General features: G+C 37.2%; 1 protein-coding gene across 3 annotated transcripts in view; it reads right to left on the reverse strand.

The window, feature by feature from the left end:
* The window catches only part of KIF5B (kinesin family member 5B), a 48,944-nt gene that overhangs the window by 11,700 nt on the left and 20,032 nt on the right, over positions 1 to 17,212 (reverse strand). For 2 of the 3 annotated variants that reach the window (XM_006053552.3, XM_025264309.3), the window contains exons 10-16: positions 17,049 to 17,194; positions 16,264 to 16,412; positions 15,656 to 15,849; positions 14,725 to 14,793; positions 10,561 to 10,767; positions 8,317 to 8,460; positions 464 to 652 (exon numbers count right to left, since the gene is read on the reverse strand). In XM_006053552.3, the coding sequence (XP_006053614.1) occupies positions 464 to 652; positions 8,317 to 8,460; positions 10,561 to 10,767; positions 14,725 to 14,793; positions 15,656 to 15,849; positions 16,264 to 16,412; positions 17,049 to 17,194 (1,098 nt within the window). The remainder of the gene's footprint in view (positions 1 to 463; positions 653 to 8,316; positions 8,461 to 10,560; positions 10,768 to 14,724; positions 14,794 to 15,655; positions 15,850 to 16,263; positions 16,413 to 17,048; positions 17,195 to 17,212) is intronic. The other variant, XM_044928070.2, reaches the window with a different exon arrangement.

A 17,212-nucleotide genomic window follows, 5' to 3' on the forward strand; every position in this document is an offset into this window, starting at 1 on the left:
TGAAATGATCATCTGTGCAGTTTCTAACACTTACAAAACAAGGCACTTTAAAGGCTGATTTATGAAGTAATATTCTTACTGTTATCTCCAACTAACATTAACCTCTACCTTTCTCCTCCAATTCCTATCCTGCTGAATGGTCTCATCCATTTAGTTGCCAAAGCCATATAACTGGCCCTGCAGTTTTGCTTATGCTAGAATTATTCCAGATTCAGTAGTCATCAGTCACAGCTTTCTAGTAAATTCCTATACTTAACATATACATGTCACCAAATATAACCCAGTTAAATCATTCATGTTATCACACTGCAGCTAGAGTAGGAAAAAGTAGCTGAATTAACTGCTTAATGTTGTTACTCAAAATAACCTACAAAAGGTCATTTTTCTTAGAACTTTAACAATAAATAAAATTTATTATGTGGCTGTTCAAAAAAATGAGGAAGGTCTGTTCTGTAACACATACTTGAGAGATACGAAGCTGGCATGCTGCTAACTCCTTTTCATTTTCTTCCATTTTCTTGTTGCTCTCAGTTTGTGTGCTTTCTAACTGTTTGCAGCGTTTTACCATGGTTTTTACTTCTGACTTCATTTTGCTAATGTAGAGCCTTGCAACAGTGAATTCTTCATCTATCATGCCAGTTCCCTCAGGCTGCTGTGAGAAAAGGAGAAACAGAAATGAAAGATAAAAAAAGGTTTTTTGTGTGTGTTTATCCAATTAGGTTCTAAAATCTTAAACAAAATTAAATACTTTTAATATTATTCAACATTTGTAGGAAGTTTGGAACTTTTATTAAATATTGTTTTTACTAAAGGGTAAGTAAAGGAGAGCTTAATTTTTGCCTTCCTTACCTTCTAAACTTAATGTTAACACACGCCTACAGGGAAAAAAAATATAACATATAAACAAACAAAACTAATAAACTCTGCCTCTTTCACTTTGTGGATTTCTTCCTCAAAGGCGCTCAGTAAATTTACTGTTTATGTGTTAAGTCCAGTTCAAAACTTAACAAATAATGATGTTTAGGTGACTGGAAAAGAATGATTTTTAAGTTCACTAAGGAGGAACTGTGGTCAGTGCACATTCCTTAGTAACTTTCATGAGTTTCATTACAAAATTCCAGTACAATATTCAGTGTCAAAAAATAAGGAGCTCAGGTAAATTCCCCAGTGGTTGAGTGGTTAGGACTCACTTTCACTGCTGGACCCCGGGTTCAATCCCTGGTTGGGGAACTAAGATCCCACAAGCCACACAGTATGACCAAAGAAATTCCCCAAACCCCAAAACATAAAAATAAAACACAAAAATAGAGCTTGACCCTCCCACTAACATCTGGAACAAGACAAGGATGCCTACCCTCACCAATTCTATTCAATATAGTACTGGAAGTTCTAACCACATCAACCAGACAAGAAAAAGAAATAAAAGATATCCAAACTGAAACAGGTAAAATTATCATATGTAGATAATATACTATATATAGAAAACCCTACAGAATCCACACAAAAACTAGAATTGATAAAATGAATTCAGCAAGGTAGCAGGATACAAATTAACATATAGAAACTGGTTGCATTTCTTTACATTAATAATAAAATATCAGAAAGGCAATGTAAAAAACCCCAGTATCCTTTAAAATCATATCAATAAACATATAAAACAGGAATAAACCTGAACCATGTAGGCAGAAGACTTACATGCTGAAAACTACAAAACATTAATAAAGGAAACTGATGTTTATTCAAAGAAATGGAAAGATATTCCATGTTCTTGAACTGGAAGAATTAATATTGTTAAAATGGCCATATTACCCAGAGCAAGCTATAGATTTAATGGGATTACTATCAAATTACCCATGACATTCATCACAGAACTAAATAATCCTAAAATTTATATGAAACCATAAGATCTAGAATTGCCAAAGCAATCCTAAGGAAAAAGCAGGAGGTATAACCCTCCCAGACTTCAGATAATACTACAAAGCTACAGTCAGCAGAAAAGCATGATACTGGCACAGAGAACCCAGAAATAAACCCACACCTATGGACAATTAACCTCTGACAAAGATAAAAAGAACATACAATGGGAAAAAGTCTTTTAGCAAATGGTGTTGAGAAAGTTGGACAGCCAGATGAATCAATGAAGTTAAGACTCCTTCACACCATGCACAAAAATAAACTCAAATAAAATAAAATAAAATAAAAGGGCTTAAAGACTTAAACATTAGACATGACACCATAAAACTAGAAGAGATAATAGGCAAAATATTCTCTGACAAATCACAGCAATGTTTTCTTAAGTTCAGTATCCCAAGGCAGCAGAAAGCAAAAGCAAACAAATGGGACCTAATCAAACTTACAAGCTTTTGCAAAGAAAAGGAAACCATAATCAAAACAAAAAGACAACCTACAGAATGGCAGAAAATATATGCAAATGATGAGGCCATCAAGGGCTTAATTTCCAAAATACACAAACAGCTCACACAACTCAACAACAAAACACCTCACCCCCCATAAGAGGCAGAAGACTTAGACATCTCTCCAAAGAGGAAATACAGATAGCCAAAAGGCACATGAAAAGATGTTTAATACCACTAATTATTAGAGAAATGCAAATCAAAAATACAATGAGGTACCACCTAATATTGGTCAGAATGGCCTACATTAAAAAGTCTACAAATAACAAATGCTGGAGAGGGTGTGGAGAAAAGGGAACCCTCCTACGCTGCTGGTGAGAATGTAAACTGCTGCAGCCACTATGGAGAACACTATGGAGGTTTCTCAAAATAAACTAAAAATAGAATTACCATATGATCCAGCAGTTAGTCCCACTTCTGGGCATCACCTAGTACTTGCCAAGGGGCAGTGGGGAGTGGGTGAGGGGGTGGGGCGGGTGGGGGGAGGAGGGGGGAAGGAGAGAGTGGGAGGTTGGGATTAGCAGATGCAAACTAGTATATATAGACTGGATAAACAACAAGGTCCTACTGTATAGCACAGGGATATATCTTAAATATTCTGTGCTAAATCATACTGGAAAAAGTATATGAAAAAGAATGTGTATCTATGTATAAATCAATCACCCTGGTTTACAGGAGAAATTAACACAATATTGTAAATCAACTATACTTCAAATTAAAAATAAGGAGCTTGAGAAGAAAGAAGTAAGCTTGTCTTTGTGTGCAGATAACATGACTGTTTAAAGAAAAACTCCTGGAACTAACAAGCCATTACAGCAACATTACAGGATACAAGATTAACTTATCAAAAGTCAATCACTTTCCAATATATTAGCAAAACAAGGAAACAAGGGAATCTGAGCCAGTCAGAATGGCTGCGATCCAAAAGTCTACAAGCAATAAATGCTGGAAAGGGTGTGGAGAAAAGGGAACCCTCTTACACTGTTGGTGGGAATGCAAACTAGTACAGCCACTATGGAGAACAGTGTGGAGATTCCTTAAAAAACTGGAAATAGAACTGCCTTATGATCCAGCAATCCCACTGCTGGGCATACACACTGAGGAAACCAGAAGGGAAAGAGACACGTGTATCCCAATGTTCATCGCAGCACTGTTTATAATAGCCAGGACATGGAAGCAACCTAGATGCCCATCAGCAGATGAATGGATAAGAAAGCTGTGGTACATATACACAATGGAGTATTACTCAGCCATTAAAAAGAATACATTTGAATCAGTTCTACTGAGGTGGATGAAACTGGAGCCTATTATACAGAGTGAAGTAAGCCAGAAAAAAAAACACCAGTACAGTATACTAACGCATATAGGGAATTTAGAAAGATGGTAACAATAACCCTGTGTATGAGACAGCAAAAGAGACACTAATGTATAGATCAGTCTTATGGACTCTGTGGGAGAGGGAGAGGGTGGGGAGATTTGGGAGAATGGCATTGAAACATGTATAATATCATGTATGAAACGAGTCGCCAGTCCAGGTTCGATGCACGATACTGGATGCTTGGGGCTGGTGCACTGGGACGACCCAGAGGGAGGGTATGGGGAGGGAGGAGGGAGGAGGGTTCAGGATGGGGAACACATGTATACCTGTGGCGGATTCATTTTGATATTTGGCAAAACTAATACAAGATTGTAAAGTTTAAAAATAAAAATAAAATTAAAAAAAAAGGGAATCTGAAACTAAAAACCTCTCTTTCTGATGTCATTCATATTATCACTTAAAAGGAACAGCCAACATAATACTGAGGAACAACAAAGTTGAAGGACTGACACTACCCAACTTCAAGACTTACTAAACCTCCAGTTATTAAGATGACATGGTACTGACAAAAGAACAAATAGGTTTATTAGAAAAGAATCGAAAGCCTAGGAATAGCATACAGACACAGTCAAATAATCTCTGACAGAGGACAAAGGGAATTAAATGGAAAATGGACAGTCTTTTTATTAAACTGATGGAAAAACTAGTCGCCCACATGTAAATACCTCATAGAAAAAAATGAACTCCCAATAGATCATATACCTAAATGTAAATTCAAAACCAAAAAACTTCTAGAAGATAAACAAATGAGAAAATCTAGGTGACCGTGGGTTTGGAGATGAGGTTTTAAAGTGTAACACCAAAACCACAATCCATGAAGAAAAAGAATGGCAAGCTAGACTTCATTAAAAAGATAAGCCAGTAAAATAAAATTAAAAAAAAAAAAAAAAAAAAAGCCAGACTGGGAGAAATATCTGCAAAACACAAACCTAATGAAGGACTATTATTCAAAACACACAAACAGAACTCTTAAAATTCAAGGTAAGAAAATAAAGAGTCCAAAACGCAAATTAAACAACAGTGTGCTATGACTGACTCATGTTTATGTATAGCAGACACCAACACAATACTGTAAAGCAATTATCCTTCAATTAAAAACAAAAACACCAAAACTGTATGATAATGTCACACAACTATTAAAAAGGCTCAAACCAAAAAAATGATGACATCAAATACTGGTGAGGATGTGAATTAATAGAACTTTCATTTTATTGCTGGTGGGAACAAAAAATGCTATAAGCCAATTTCGAACACAGTTTGGGACTTTCTTACTAAGTTAATATAGTCTTAACCTATGATCTAGCAATCATGCTCTTAGTTATTTTAACCCATCGAATCAAAAACTTATGTACTCAGAAAAACCTGCACATGAATGTCTGTTTACAGCAGCTTTAAACTGGAGGTAACCAAAGTGGCCTTCAACAGGTACCTACCTACATACAAAAGGGCTTCCCTGGTGGCTCAAATGGTGAAGAATCTGCCTGCAATGCAGGACATCAGGTTCAATCCCTGGGTCTGGAAGATCCCAGGGAGAAGGGAATGACAATCCACTCCACTATTCTTGTCTGGAGAATTCCATGGACAGAGCCTGGCAGGCTACAGTCCATGGGATCGGAAAGAGTCAGACACGACTGAGCAACTAACACTTTCATTTTCTTTTACATACAAAAATGAAATGAGCTATCAAGCTAAAAGATGACATGGAAAAACCTTAAATGTGGATCACAATAAACTGTGGAAAATTCTGAAAGAAATGGGAATACCAGACCACCTGACCTGCCTCTTGAGAAACCTGTATGCAGGTCAGGAAGCAACAGTTAGAACTGGACAGGGAACAACAGACTGGTTCCAAATAGGAAAAGGAGTACGTCAAGGCTGTATATTGTCACCCTGCTTATTTAACTTCTATGCAGAGTACATCATGAGAAACGCTGGGCTGGAAGAAGCACAAGCTGGAATCAAGATTGCTGGGAGAAATATCAATAACCTCAGATATGCAGATGACACCACCCTTACGGCAGAATGTGAAGAGGAGCTAAAAAGCCTCTTGATGAAAGTGAAAGTGGAGAGTGAAGAAGTTGGCTTAAAGCTCAACATTCAGAAAACGAAGATCACGACATCTGGTCCCATCACTTCATGGGAAAAAGATGGGGGAACAGTGGAAAACAGTGTCAGACTTTATTTTTGGGGGCTCCAAAATCACTGCAGATGGTGACTGCAGCCATGAAATTAAAAGACGCTTACTCCTTGAAAGGAAAGTTATGACCAACCTAGATAGCATATTCAAAAGCAGAGACATTACTTTGCCAACAAAGGTCCGTCTAGTCAAGGCTATGGTTTTTCCAGTGGTCATGTATAGATGTTAGAGTTGGACTGTGAAGAAAGCTGAGTGCCGAAGAACTGATGCTTTTGAACTGTGGTGTTGGAGAAGACTCTTGAGAGTCCCTTGGACTGCAAGGAGATCCAGCCAGTCCATTCTGAAGGAGATCAGCCCTGGGATTTCTTTGGAAGGAATGATGCTAAAGCTGAAACTCCAGTACTTTGGCCACCTCATGCGAAGAGTTGACTCATTGGAAAAGACTCTGATGCTGGGAGGGATTGAGGTCAGGAGGAGAAGGGGACGACAGAGGATGAGATGGCTGGATGGAATTACCGACTCGATGGACGTGAGTTTAAGTGAACTTCAGGAGTTGGTGATGGACAGGGAGGCCTGGTGTGCTGCAATTCATGGGGTCACAAAGAGTCGGACACGACTGAGCGACTGAACTGAACTGAAGTAAAAGAAGCCAGTCTGAAACAGCTAATACTGTATGATTCCACTTATATGACATTCTGGAAATGGCACAACTAGAGACAGTTAAAAAGATCAATGTTTGCTAGTGATTCAAGGGAGAGGGATGAGCAGATAAAGCACAAGCAACTTGTTAGGACCATGAAATGATTCTGATATTGCAATGGTGAATCTGTATTATGCATTCATCAAAATACAGAGACTTGTATAACACAAAGAGTGAAACATAATGCAAAACATGCGAAACAAGGAGAACTCAAGCAGCGCTTACTGATGATGTTTAACAGGAAAAGAATTACATGCAAAACACAAGAAAATTGAGGATCCATTTTTTCTTTTTAAAGAACCTATCTGCAAGTCTGACTTGTTTTCAAAATACTGCAATGGTTTAGTGACAAAAGCGGTTTAGATGTCTGGTTATCACTGGCTCTGCCATAAGACATAAGCCAGTCTTACTCTTTATTTTCTCTACCTTTACCACTTTTTCACTTACTAAATTAACATGAAATGGATGAAAAAAGTGAAAAGCGTTAGTTGCTCAGTCATGTCCGACTCTTTGTGATGCCATGGACTGTAGCCTGACAGGCTCCTCTGTCCATGGAATTTTCTAGGCAAGAATACTGGAGTGGGTTGTCATTTTCTTCTTCAATGAAATGGATGGATTTTTCTAAAAACAAGGCACAAATTTACAAAGAAAAATTTGAACATGTTTGCAGTGTTCAGAATATGAAGGAAATCTACTTTTTTTATACTGGAAGATTCCAACAGAATGTAATCAATCTCACATACTTCACCACAAACAGGATAGGGCAGGATGTTCGACTGACAGTGAAGAAAGAGCAAGTCACATCATTCAATGTTTAACAATGCACTTCTGTTCTGATCAGGTGAGCCAGCATTAAGAAACGACACAATTATGAGAATGAATCCTTGCCTCCATCAATAAACAATAGTTTGGAATAACAACAGAAGGAAAGTGTGCTCCACAGTGAAAGCTTTTATTTCATTTCCAACTCTTAAACAGGGCTGCTTAGCTGGCTTTCACTACAAACTCAAGTATAAATTTGCTCTCCTTGTCACTATAATTAGACCTTAATTTTAAAAAAAGGAAGTCCATACAAATATCTACTGCAATACAGAAATCTTTCATGTTATGTGCATGTTTTTTCAGTTAAGAGTCTAGCTTGTATTTTTGATCTAAATTTTAAAATCTACCAGGTTGCAATTTTTTTTTTAACTACACACTAGTGCTAATATAACTAAGTATCCGCACCCTGAAGATTATTAGAAAAGAAAAAATGTAGCAAAATTTTGATAACTGATTAACTCTGAGGTTCACAGTATTGTCCTGTTTACTACTGTATGCTTAAAAAATTTCCAAATATAAAGAATTAATTAGCAGTGCTCACAATCAGAAGCTAATTTACTTAGTTTACTCCTGGAGCTATTGTTTCAATTACACACTTTATGTGTAGTAATTTATTAACAATAATTTCTAAGTGCATAGAGAAGAAAACCAAACATGTAGTCCAGATAAATGCTACTGACCGAGCATGTCTCCTTGAGGACCCTTTATTCTCTCCCTCTTCCTCATCTATTAAAATGAAGCTAATACCCTCTACTACAGATGGGTCTTGGAGGAGGAGATGACAGGTATGAAAAGGGCTTTGTGAAAAATGAAAGCTTGAGTTCTATACAGATAATCATGCTTCCTCTCAGGTAGTTGTAATTACCTTTACGTCGTTGTTTCCCACAGCAATTCCTATTTCTGCCAGGTCTTTTAGTAAAGATGCCATCATCTCTGCTGCTCTTTTTTTCTGGTGGTTGGTCATTTCCTTAAGTTTCTGAAGCTCAGCATCTATACTTGCTAAACTTGCCTAATAGAACAAAACACAAAAGGTACAGTGAAATCTATTAAATGAAAGATCAACTCAAATATTGACAGGTATATTCATTCAGTCACCTTCCCTGGTGGCTCAGAGGTTAAAGCGACTGCCTGCAATGTGGGAGACCTGGGTTCGATCCCTGGGTTGGGAAGATCCCCTGGAGAAGGAAATGGCAACCCACTCCAGTATTCTTGCCTGGAGAATCCCATGGACGGAGGAGCCTGGTAGGCTGCAGTCCATGGGGTTGCAAAGAGTCGGACACTACTGAGCGACTTCACTTTCACTTTCATTCAGTACTCACAAAACCATTATTTTCTGCTTTAATTTTCTTGAATTCTCTACTGAGTTCTGGGCTAGCTCTCAGCTCAAATTTAAAATGTATTTTAGGCCTAAGAGGACCATGTAAAGTAGCCATATTGTAGCTCCATCAAGAGCAGACAGTTTGTATTACTTCACTAATTTTTGAGATTGGATGTTTTCTACCTAGAAGTGGAAAACTTTCAAATTAACTAGATTTTATTTTCATTTATTACCTTCGGAAACAGTCTGAGAAAATATATGTTAGTATGGAACTGATAAGTCTTCTACATGGCTGATTAAGTTTTATCTGCGTTTTATATAGTATTTAGTTTCTGAGAAGAATTCACCTGATAATTACTACTACTTTTGTACTATGATACACGCAATTATCCAGGAGACAGTGAAGTAGCATTACTATATGAATTACTATAATCATAAATTTAAAACAATAGCTGGCTTACCAGCAACAAAGTCACCACAATTTTGAAAATTCAACTGAACCTGCCTGCTTTAAAACTGTTAGTTGTGTCACAGATCATATACTGTATTTTTAATGCAAGTTGTTGACTTTTAATCAGTATCTTTTAGTAAAGATACCATTGTTTCAGCTGCTCATTTCTTCTGGTCATTTCCTTAAGTGTCTGAAAACCAGCAGATTGTGAGTTCACTCAGTGTGATCCACAATATACCACCAAGTCCAAATTACCAGACAATATTTCTAACAACTGAACAGCAATACTCTTAAGTATATAAAAAGATGCAGACCACTTTAGGGGTTTCTAACTCCTTACCAATACAGTGCTCATATAGAAACTGGGACACAAACAGAACGTCATAAAGGCTGAAGTCAGTGGTTAAGGACCAACTTACAGTTTACAGAGTTTTAGGAAACTCCTATCATTTGTCCAAACAGAAATTAGGTTTGCTAGTAATGCAACTCAGTTAAGAGTTATAAAGGTATTCTGATTTCCATGGTATTAATTACAACTTCAAGCTAAACGTAACTTGGGAGATCAAAAAGGGAAAAGGAACTTCTCCAGGAGCAGAAAGGCTTTCAAAAATGTCATTTTGTAGCACTGATTGCTTTCCTTTAAACACTTGATGTGACAGGGAAACAGCTGATGAGCACTGATCCTATGTCCAACTTTAAATATGATTTCTAAACAAGAAGCCAGCATTAACAACAAAACTTTAAGAAAAAGAGAGCTCATCCATGGTGATGCTCAAAATATTGCAGAAGCAGTCACAGTTGTGTACTATTTCTGGCATCACTGCCAGAGGGCAGGGACTCTTGCCTTACAGTGATGAAAACAAAAATCTTCATTTCCTGGGGAACCATGATGAAGCTATTACACTGTCCTAGAAGACACTGGTCCAGGTATTGGAAATTTAACAGTGAACAAAATGTAAGTTACATGAAGTCATATATCCTGCTAGTTTGCTTTTTGTGCACATTTTAAAAATCATAGTTTGAACAGTTGGCCAATAATTTTACTGGGCAACTAGTAGTCAACTTTTTTTTCTTTTAACAGTAGACTAATAACTGGAGTAGCCAATATGTAGCCAATTAAAATACCACTTTAACTACATATTAATAGACCTTTAGAAACTAAAAAAATAACCCTCTTCCTCCACCTTAAAGCTTCATATATGGGAGGAAATAAAGTTGACACTTGAGTTCTTGAAGAATCGATGTTATCAGTCTTAAGCTTTTACAGAAATAATTTACTCAGGTAACTTTCCAATTAAGAATAATTTACCAAAGTATTAAGAAAAAAAACTGTATCCTACCGATTTCTGATTCAGCTCATCACTAAGTAATTCATATTCCTTAGTTTTGTCTTCAACTTCCTGAGACTTCTGATCATAGTTGACAGCAAGTTCTTCCAAGGCTTGTAAAACTTCCTTTACTTCTTCCTTAGAAGCATCATTTTCTGCCTGAAGGCGATTCAGTTCAGTCTGCATATTATCTTGATCTCTTCTGGTAGATGCCAGAAGCTGTAGGAAGGAATAAAAATATCTATTTTATCCAAAAAACACTGACTAACTGGTTTTTAAAACATACACAAGTTAAAAAAAAAAAAAAAAAAAAAACCTTTTATCACTTGCTAACCAAAAAGGGGATGAAATGTGGACATAACTATACATGGTAACATTTATTCATTCGACAGATTTACTGAATACCTATTGTGTGCACATTCTGTGCTCAACACTGTGACAGATGGAAAAAATCTAGTGGAAGACAGATACACAAATGAATGCAATACAAAATGAAATGCTAGAGCCATATGGAGACAAGACATGACAAAGTGCTTGGTAGTATAAGGAAAGGGGATATTTCTGGATGGGAATTCATGGAGGAGGCAGCTAGAATAGGAAAATTATTGTTAGCTGCACACTAACAGAAAGAAAAAGACACACAAGGATCCTAACTGTGCACAGAAAAAGAAAGAAATCAGTAGATGCTTGAAAAGTTTAAGTTTTCTTTGGGCAAAGGAGCGTGGCATCTGAGCTATGTCTGAGGAAAACATGGTATCAGCAAATAAAACCTAAATTGGAAGAAGCCAAGAGACTCTTAGGAGGATACTGAGATCATGTGGGTCAGTTGCTTTGAAGTAGGGGCATCTGGAATTTGTAGTTTTCTAATGGGGCAGAGTGCTAATGCCACTTAGAAGTGGGAGCCAGGGATGCCAACTGTTCTGTAAAGTGGACAGAGCAATATAAATGAAGAATTATGCAAATGATACCAGTGCCCCTTGAAGAAACAATGCTACTAGAGTTGAAACAAATATGATGATTCAACCAGGATTAATTTGACTGACAGTAGACATCTCCTGGGCTTTCCTTGTAGCTCACCTGGTAAAGAATCCGCCTGCAATTCAGGAGACTTGGGCTCGATCCCTGGGTTAGGAAGATCCCCTGGAGAAGGGAAAGGCTACCCACCCCAGTATTCAGGCCTCAAGAATTCCATGGACTGTATAGTCTATGGGGTCGCAAAGAGTTGGACACAACTTAGTGACTTTCACTTTCACTTTTCAGACACCTCTTACTGAAGTTATAAGTCTTTGCTCTGATCCCCAGAACGAAGCTCAAACAAAGGACCACTTTTCAATTATGCCCCATTCTTAAACTGAAGAAACTGGGGAAAACCACTAGACCTTTCACATATGACCTAAATCAAATCCCTTATGATTATACAGTGGAAGTGAGAAATAGATTTAAGGGACTAGTAGACAGTGCCTGATGAACGATGGACGGAGGTTTGTGACATTGTACAGGAGCCTGGAATCAAGACCTTCTCCAAGAAAAAGAAATGCAAAAAAGCAAAATGGCTGTCTGAGGAGGCCTTTCAAATAGCTATGAAAAGAAGAGAAATGAAAAGCAAAGGTGAAAAGGAAAGATATTCCCATTTGAATGCAGAGTTCCAAAAAATAGCAAGGAGAGATAAGAAAGCCTTCCTCAGGGATCAATGCAAAGAAATAAGAAGAAGAAAATAGAATGGCAAAGACTAGAGATCTCTTCAAGAAAATCAGAGATACCAAGGGAACATTTCATGCAAAGATGGGCTCAATAAAGGACAGAAATGGTATGGACCTAACAGAAGCAGACGATATTAAGAGGTGGCAAGAATACACAGAAGAACTGTACAAATAAGATCTTCACGACCCAGATAATCACAATGGTGTGATCACTCACACTCACCTAGAGCCAGACATCCTGGAATGTGAAGTCAAGTGGGCCTTAGGAAGCAACACTACGAACAAAGCTAGTGGAGGTGATGGAATTCCACTTTAGCTATTTCAAATTCTAAAAGATGATGCTGTGAAAGTGCTGCACTCAGTATGTCAGCAAATTTGGAAAACTCAGCAGTGGCCACAGGACTGGAAAAGGTCAGTTTTCATTTCAATTCCAAAGAAAGGCAATGCCAAAGAATGCTCAATGTACCACACAACTACACTCATCTCACATGCTAGTAAAGTAATGCTCAAAATTCTCCAAGCCAGGCTTCAGCAATATGTGAACCATGAACTTCCAGATGTTCAAGCTGGTTTTAGAAAAGGCAGAGGAACTAGAGGTCAAATTGCCAACATCCACTGGATCATCAAAAAAGCAAGGGAGTTTCAGAAAAACATCTATTTCTGCTTTATTGACTATGCCAAGGCCTTTGACTGTGTGGATCACAATAAACTGTGGAAAATTCTGAAAGAGATGGGAATACCAGACCACCTGACCTGTCTCTTAAGAAACCTGTATGCAGGTCAGGAAGCAACAGTTAGAACTGGACAGGGAACAACAGACTGGTTCCAAATAGGAAAAGGAGTACGTCAAGGCTGTATATTGTCACCCTGCTTATTTAACTTATATGCAGAGTACATCATGAGAAACGCTGGGCTGGAAGAAGCACAAGCTGGAATCAAGATTGTCAGGAGAAATATCATAACCTCAGATATGCAGATGACACTACCCTTATGGCAGAAAATGAAGAACTAAAGAGCCTCTTGATGAAAGTGAAAGAGCAGAGTGAAAAAGCTGGCTTATAGCTCAACATTCAGAAAACTAAGATTATGGTAACCAGTCCCATCACTAAATGGCAAATAGATGGGGAAACAGTGGAAACAGTGTCAGACTTTATTTTTTGGGGCTCCGAGATCACTGCAGATGGTGACTGCAGCCATGACATGAAAAGACGCTTACTCCTTGGAAGGAAAATTATGACCAACATAGATAGCATATTCAAAAGCAGAGACATTACTTTGCCAACAAAGGTCTGTCTAGTCAAGGCTATGGTTTTTCCAGAGGTCATGTACAGATGTGAGAGTTGGACTGTGAAGAAAGCTGAGTGCCGAAGAACTGATGCTTTTGAACTGTGGTGTTGGAGAAGACTCTTGCGAGTCCCTTGGACTGCAAAGAGATCCAACCAGTCCATCCTAAAGGAGATCAGTCCTGGGTGTTCATTGGAAGGACTGATGTTGAAGCTGAAACTCCAATACTTCGGCCACCTGATGCAAAGAGCTGACTCATTTGAAAAGACCCTGATGCTGGGAAAGATTGAGGACAGGAGGAAAAGGGGACGACAGAGGATGAGATGGCTGGATGGCATCACTGACTCAATGGACATGGTTTTGGGTAGACTTCAGGAGTTGGTGATGGACAGAGAGGCCTGGCATGCTGCGGTTTATGGGGTGGCAAAGAGTCAGACATGACTGAGCGACTGAACTGAACTGACTGCCAAGTAAGGTAAAATGAGGGTCCAAAATGACAAACTAGAGAGAAGGAACTTGAAAGAAACAAGATGAAAGTGAAGATCACAGAAATGAGAAACAGGTCAGGGGAGGGTAGAAATGGTAGAGTAAAAAATAATCTTATTCACTGACATTCTCATTTCTATGATAAAAGTCATACCCTAAAGTATGAATTACTAAAAACAAAGCCAATGTGATTCAGAAATAAGTCTTTTCTTTAACAATCCCTTTGGACATATATCAGTGTTAAAGTGTTTTTTATACTCCTTCCTTCATCATTTCCATGTGGAAATACTTTTCATAAAGGGAGGGGGAACCTAAGGTTACTCCAGTCCAAGGATCAATAAGGAATGTTTGGGGGAGAATAAGACAAAGTAGCACTGTACAAGGAAAGCAAAAGACAGAGTTGAAAACCCCAGGAGATGTATACTAAAGAATAAATGCAAAAATAGAAAATCATTCTCTCCCCTCCAGTTAGACTTAACTCAAACTTAAAAAACCCAAAAAACCCAACCCCCAAAAGCCCGAAGAAGTCAATCTTTGCTTCTGTCTGTATGATGTACTGCTCCGACAGGATATCCACGGTGAAGCATGGACGTATTCAAACATTTTTTTAATGTACTGGAGTATGTTCTGAGCTCTATAAATGCCTTCATCTTTTAAGTGACAATGACATACTATACAGCTTTTCTGGAAGCAGTATTCAATTTACCTCTTCCTGATCCAGCATTTGTGTCTTCAGTTTTTCTACCAATTGGCTCTGTTGATTAATTTCTTCATCCTAGAATTTTCAGTTACAAGTTAACAGAATAGCTCACAACCTGGTTCTGTTTCCTAACACAAACTCTTAGATTACTACCCACTCCCCAGTATTTCAAAGTTGTTTTCTCCAAATTCGACATAGCTTATTCTAATCTATCTTAGAAAGATGTTGAAACAAATGGAGCTTCTTTCAATTATCAATAACTGTAACATCCTTATCATGCAATAAGAAAAAAGGCTTATGTTTATGAAAGTTATTCACAAAGTACTTTAAATGCTAAAAATAATAAACATGTTTAAAGCTATTACTGAAAATAACACCGTGTAGCCACTTCAAACCTACCTACCATCCCTGTTTAAAATACATTAAAAACATCACCTACTAAGAAAAAAATCAAAGACAACACCAGAACAATTTTTTCTAGTCTCTTTACTGTTGTTTTCCCCATCCTTTTTATTTGGTTCATAATTGTGCTATTTTTCATACTAATGATATCATCAAAGTACAAAGTAGAAGACAGTATTTCCACTTGATTGTATTCCCTCAGTCTAACCTCTTGCATCATTTTTATCATTAGCGCCACAGAGAGCTGATTTTAAAAGGTCATTTCATTAAGACTCTCCAAGGATCCACGTCAAATTTCCTTTTGAAAGTTCTTTTAGCTTAAAGAGAAGGGGAAGAAAGGTATGCCTTATACATAGTTTCTGCATAGAAACAGAAATTGTCATTTTATATTTTTTGTTAATACAATGATCTTGAAAAAGTTAACAGAAACCTAGGAATATGTACATAGGTCATGAGGACCCATTAATACTGAAATTAGAAAATAAAAACATGTCAATAATGTTCTAAAACAAAATAGAACACAAATAATACTTACCTTGTCATCAAGTTGTTTGTACAGTTTAGCAATTTCTTCTTCACACTTTCTTCTTTCAGCATCAGTAAAGTTTCCAGTAACTCCAATTGTGGCTGCTGGTTTATCGTTGGTAATAGTAATATCCTTATCCACTGCAAAAGCTTCCAAGTTGGCTTTCTCTTTGTCAAACTGTTCATCAATAGGCACTGTCTCTCCTAAAATAAGACAACAGAATGGTTAACAAAACCCACCTGTCTAAAATTAATTTTAATTTTATTCAATTTCAGCAGCTCTTATCAACTTAATCTGCTCAGTCCCTGAGATCTGAAAAGCTGGAATTATCTTTGACTGTCCCCTTTATCTTCTAAAGCCAGTCATCTAATCTTGTATTTTTAATTGATTTCATCCTAAACATCTTGCCATCTTGAGACTTCAATAGCCAGCTAGCTGGCCTTTATGCCTCTGTTTATAATTCCAGGTAAAATTGGAATTTAAAGTAAAAGATTTTATTCATTTTTATTTGATGATCCCTAATATGTTGTTATTTTCATTTATATCAGTCTCAAATTTATAAAAAGCTCTGAATCTCTATTCCACAAACTCTAAACAACAAATTCATAAGTTATTACCATTACGCCATCGGTTGAGTTCATTTTCAAGCCACTGAATGGTGTTCCGGAGGGTCTTATTTTTTTCTTTTTCTCTTTCATACTTCTTTTTCCACTGTTCTGCAGTTAACTCTACATTGACACAAACTGTGTTCTTAATTGTTTTGGCCCTAAGACAAGTAGTTGGGGGGAGAGGGGAAGAATATGACTTAATTATTTTCAATTGATATCTGTATCTCTGTAATATAAGCATATATGGCTAGGTAATTGAACTATTCTTCTCTAGTTATCTCTGACTAAATTCTAGGAGCTGTACTTAGTTTAGTGTTTATTCACAACCCATTAGATTTGGGTCAGTTACACCACCTCTGAATAGCTTAAAAAAAAAAAAATCAGCAACCTGATAAGGGAAAAAAAAAACAGGGGCCCATTATTTTTCCAATTCACTTGTAAGGCAGAATTAAGAAAAGCAATTATCAATGACAGTCAAAGTCATCATTATTGATTTTCCTCGGCTAACCACCTCATATACAGTTATCCCATTATTTGAACAGGTCATATATGTCAATAGGCTTAACATACAATTATATCCCTCAGGTTTTTGCTTTATTATCGGATTCAAACGTTTAATACTGAACTGAAGCTTCTCACATAAATCTGACTCATGTTATCACTTGACTTTAATGTTTTCTAGCACATTAATAATACACACTGATTTGAATATACCTATCCTGAAACTTACTTAGATTTAATAAATGAAATGCCTATCTACATTTAGACTTTATATTTTCTGAACAAAAACAAACCTCTGACCAAACAGGAGTGTAGATTTTGTTTCAGATTCATTGTACGATGATGGAGAGCAGCAAATTACAATAGTGGTTCTACAGTTCCCACCTAAGGAATCTTGAAGGATTCTTGTCATTTTACTATCACGATACGGAACATATGTCTACATACAAAAACAAAC

The sequence above is a fragment of the Bubalus bubalis genome, chromosome 14 (assembly GCF_019923935.1).
Source record: "Bubalus bubalis isolate 160015118507 breed Murrah chromosome 14, NDDB_SH_1, whole genome shotgun sequence".
Taxonomy (NCBI): domain Eukaryota; kingdom Metazoa; phylum Chordata; class Mammalia; order Artiodactyla; family Bovidae; genus Bubalus; species Bubalus bubalis.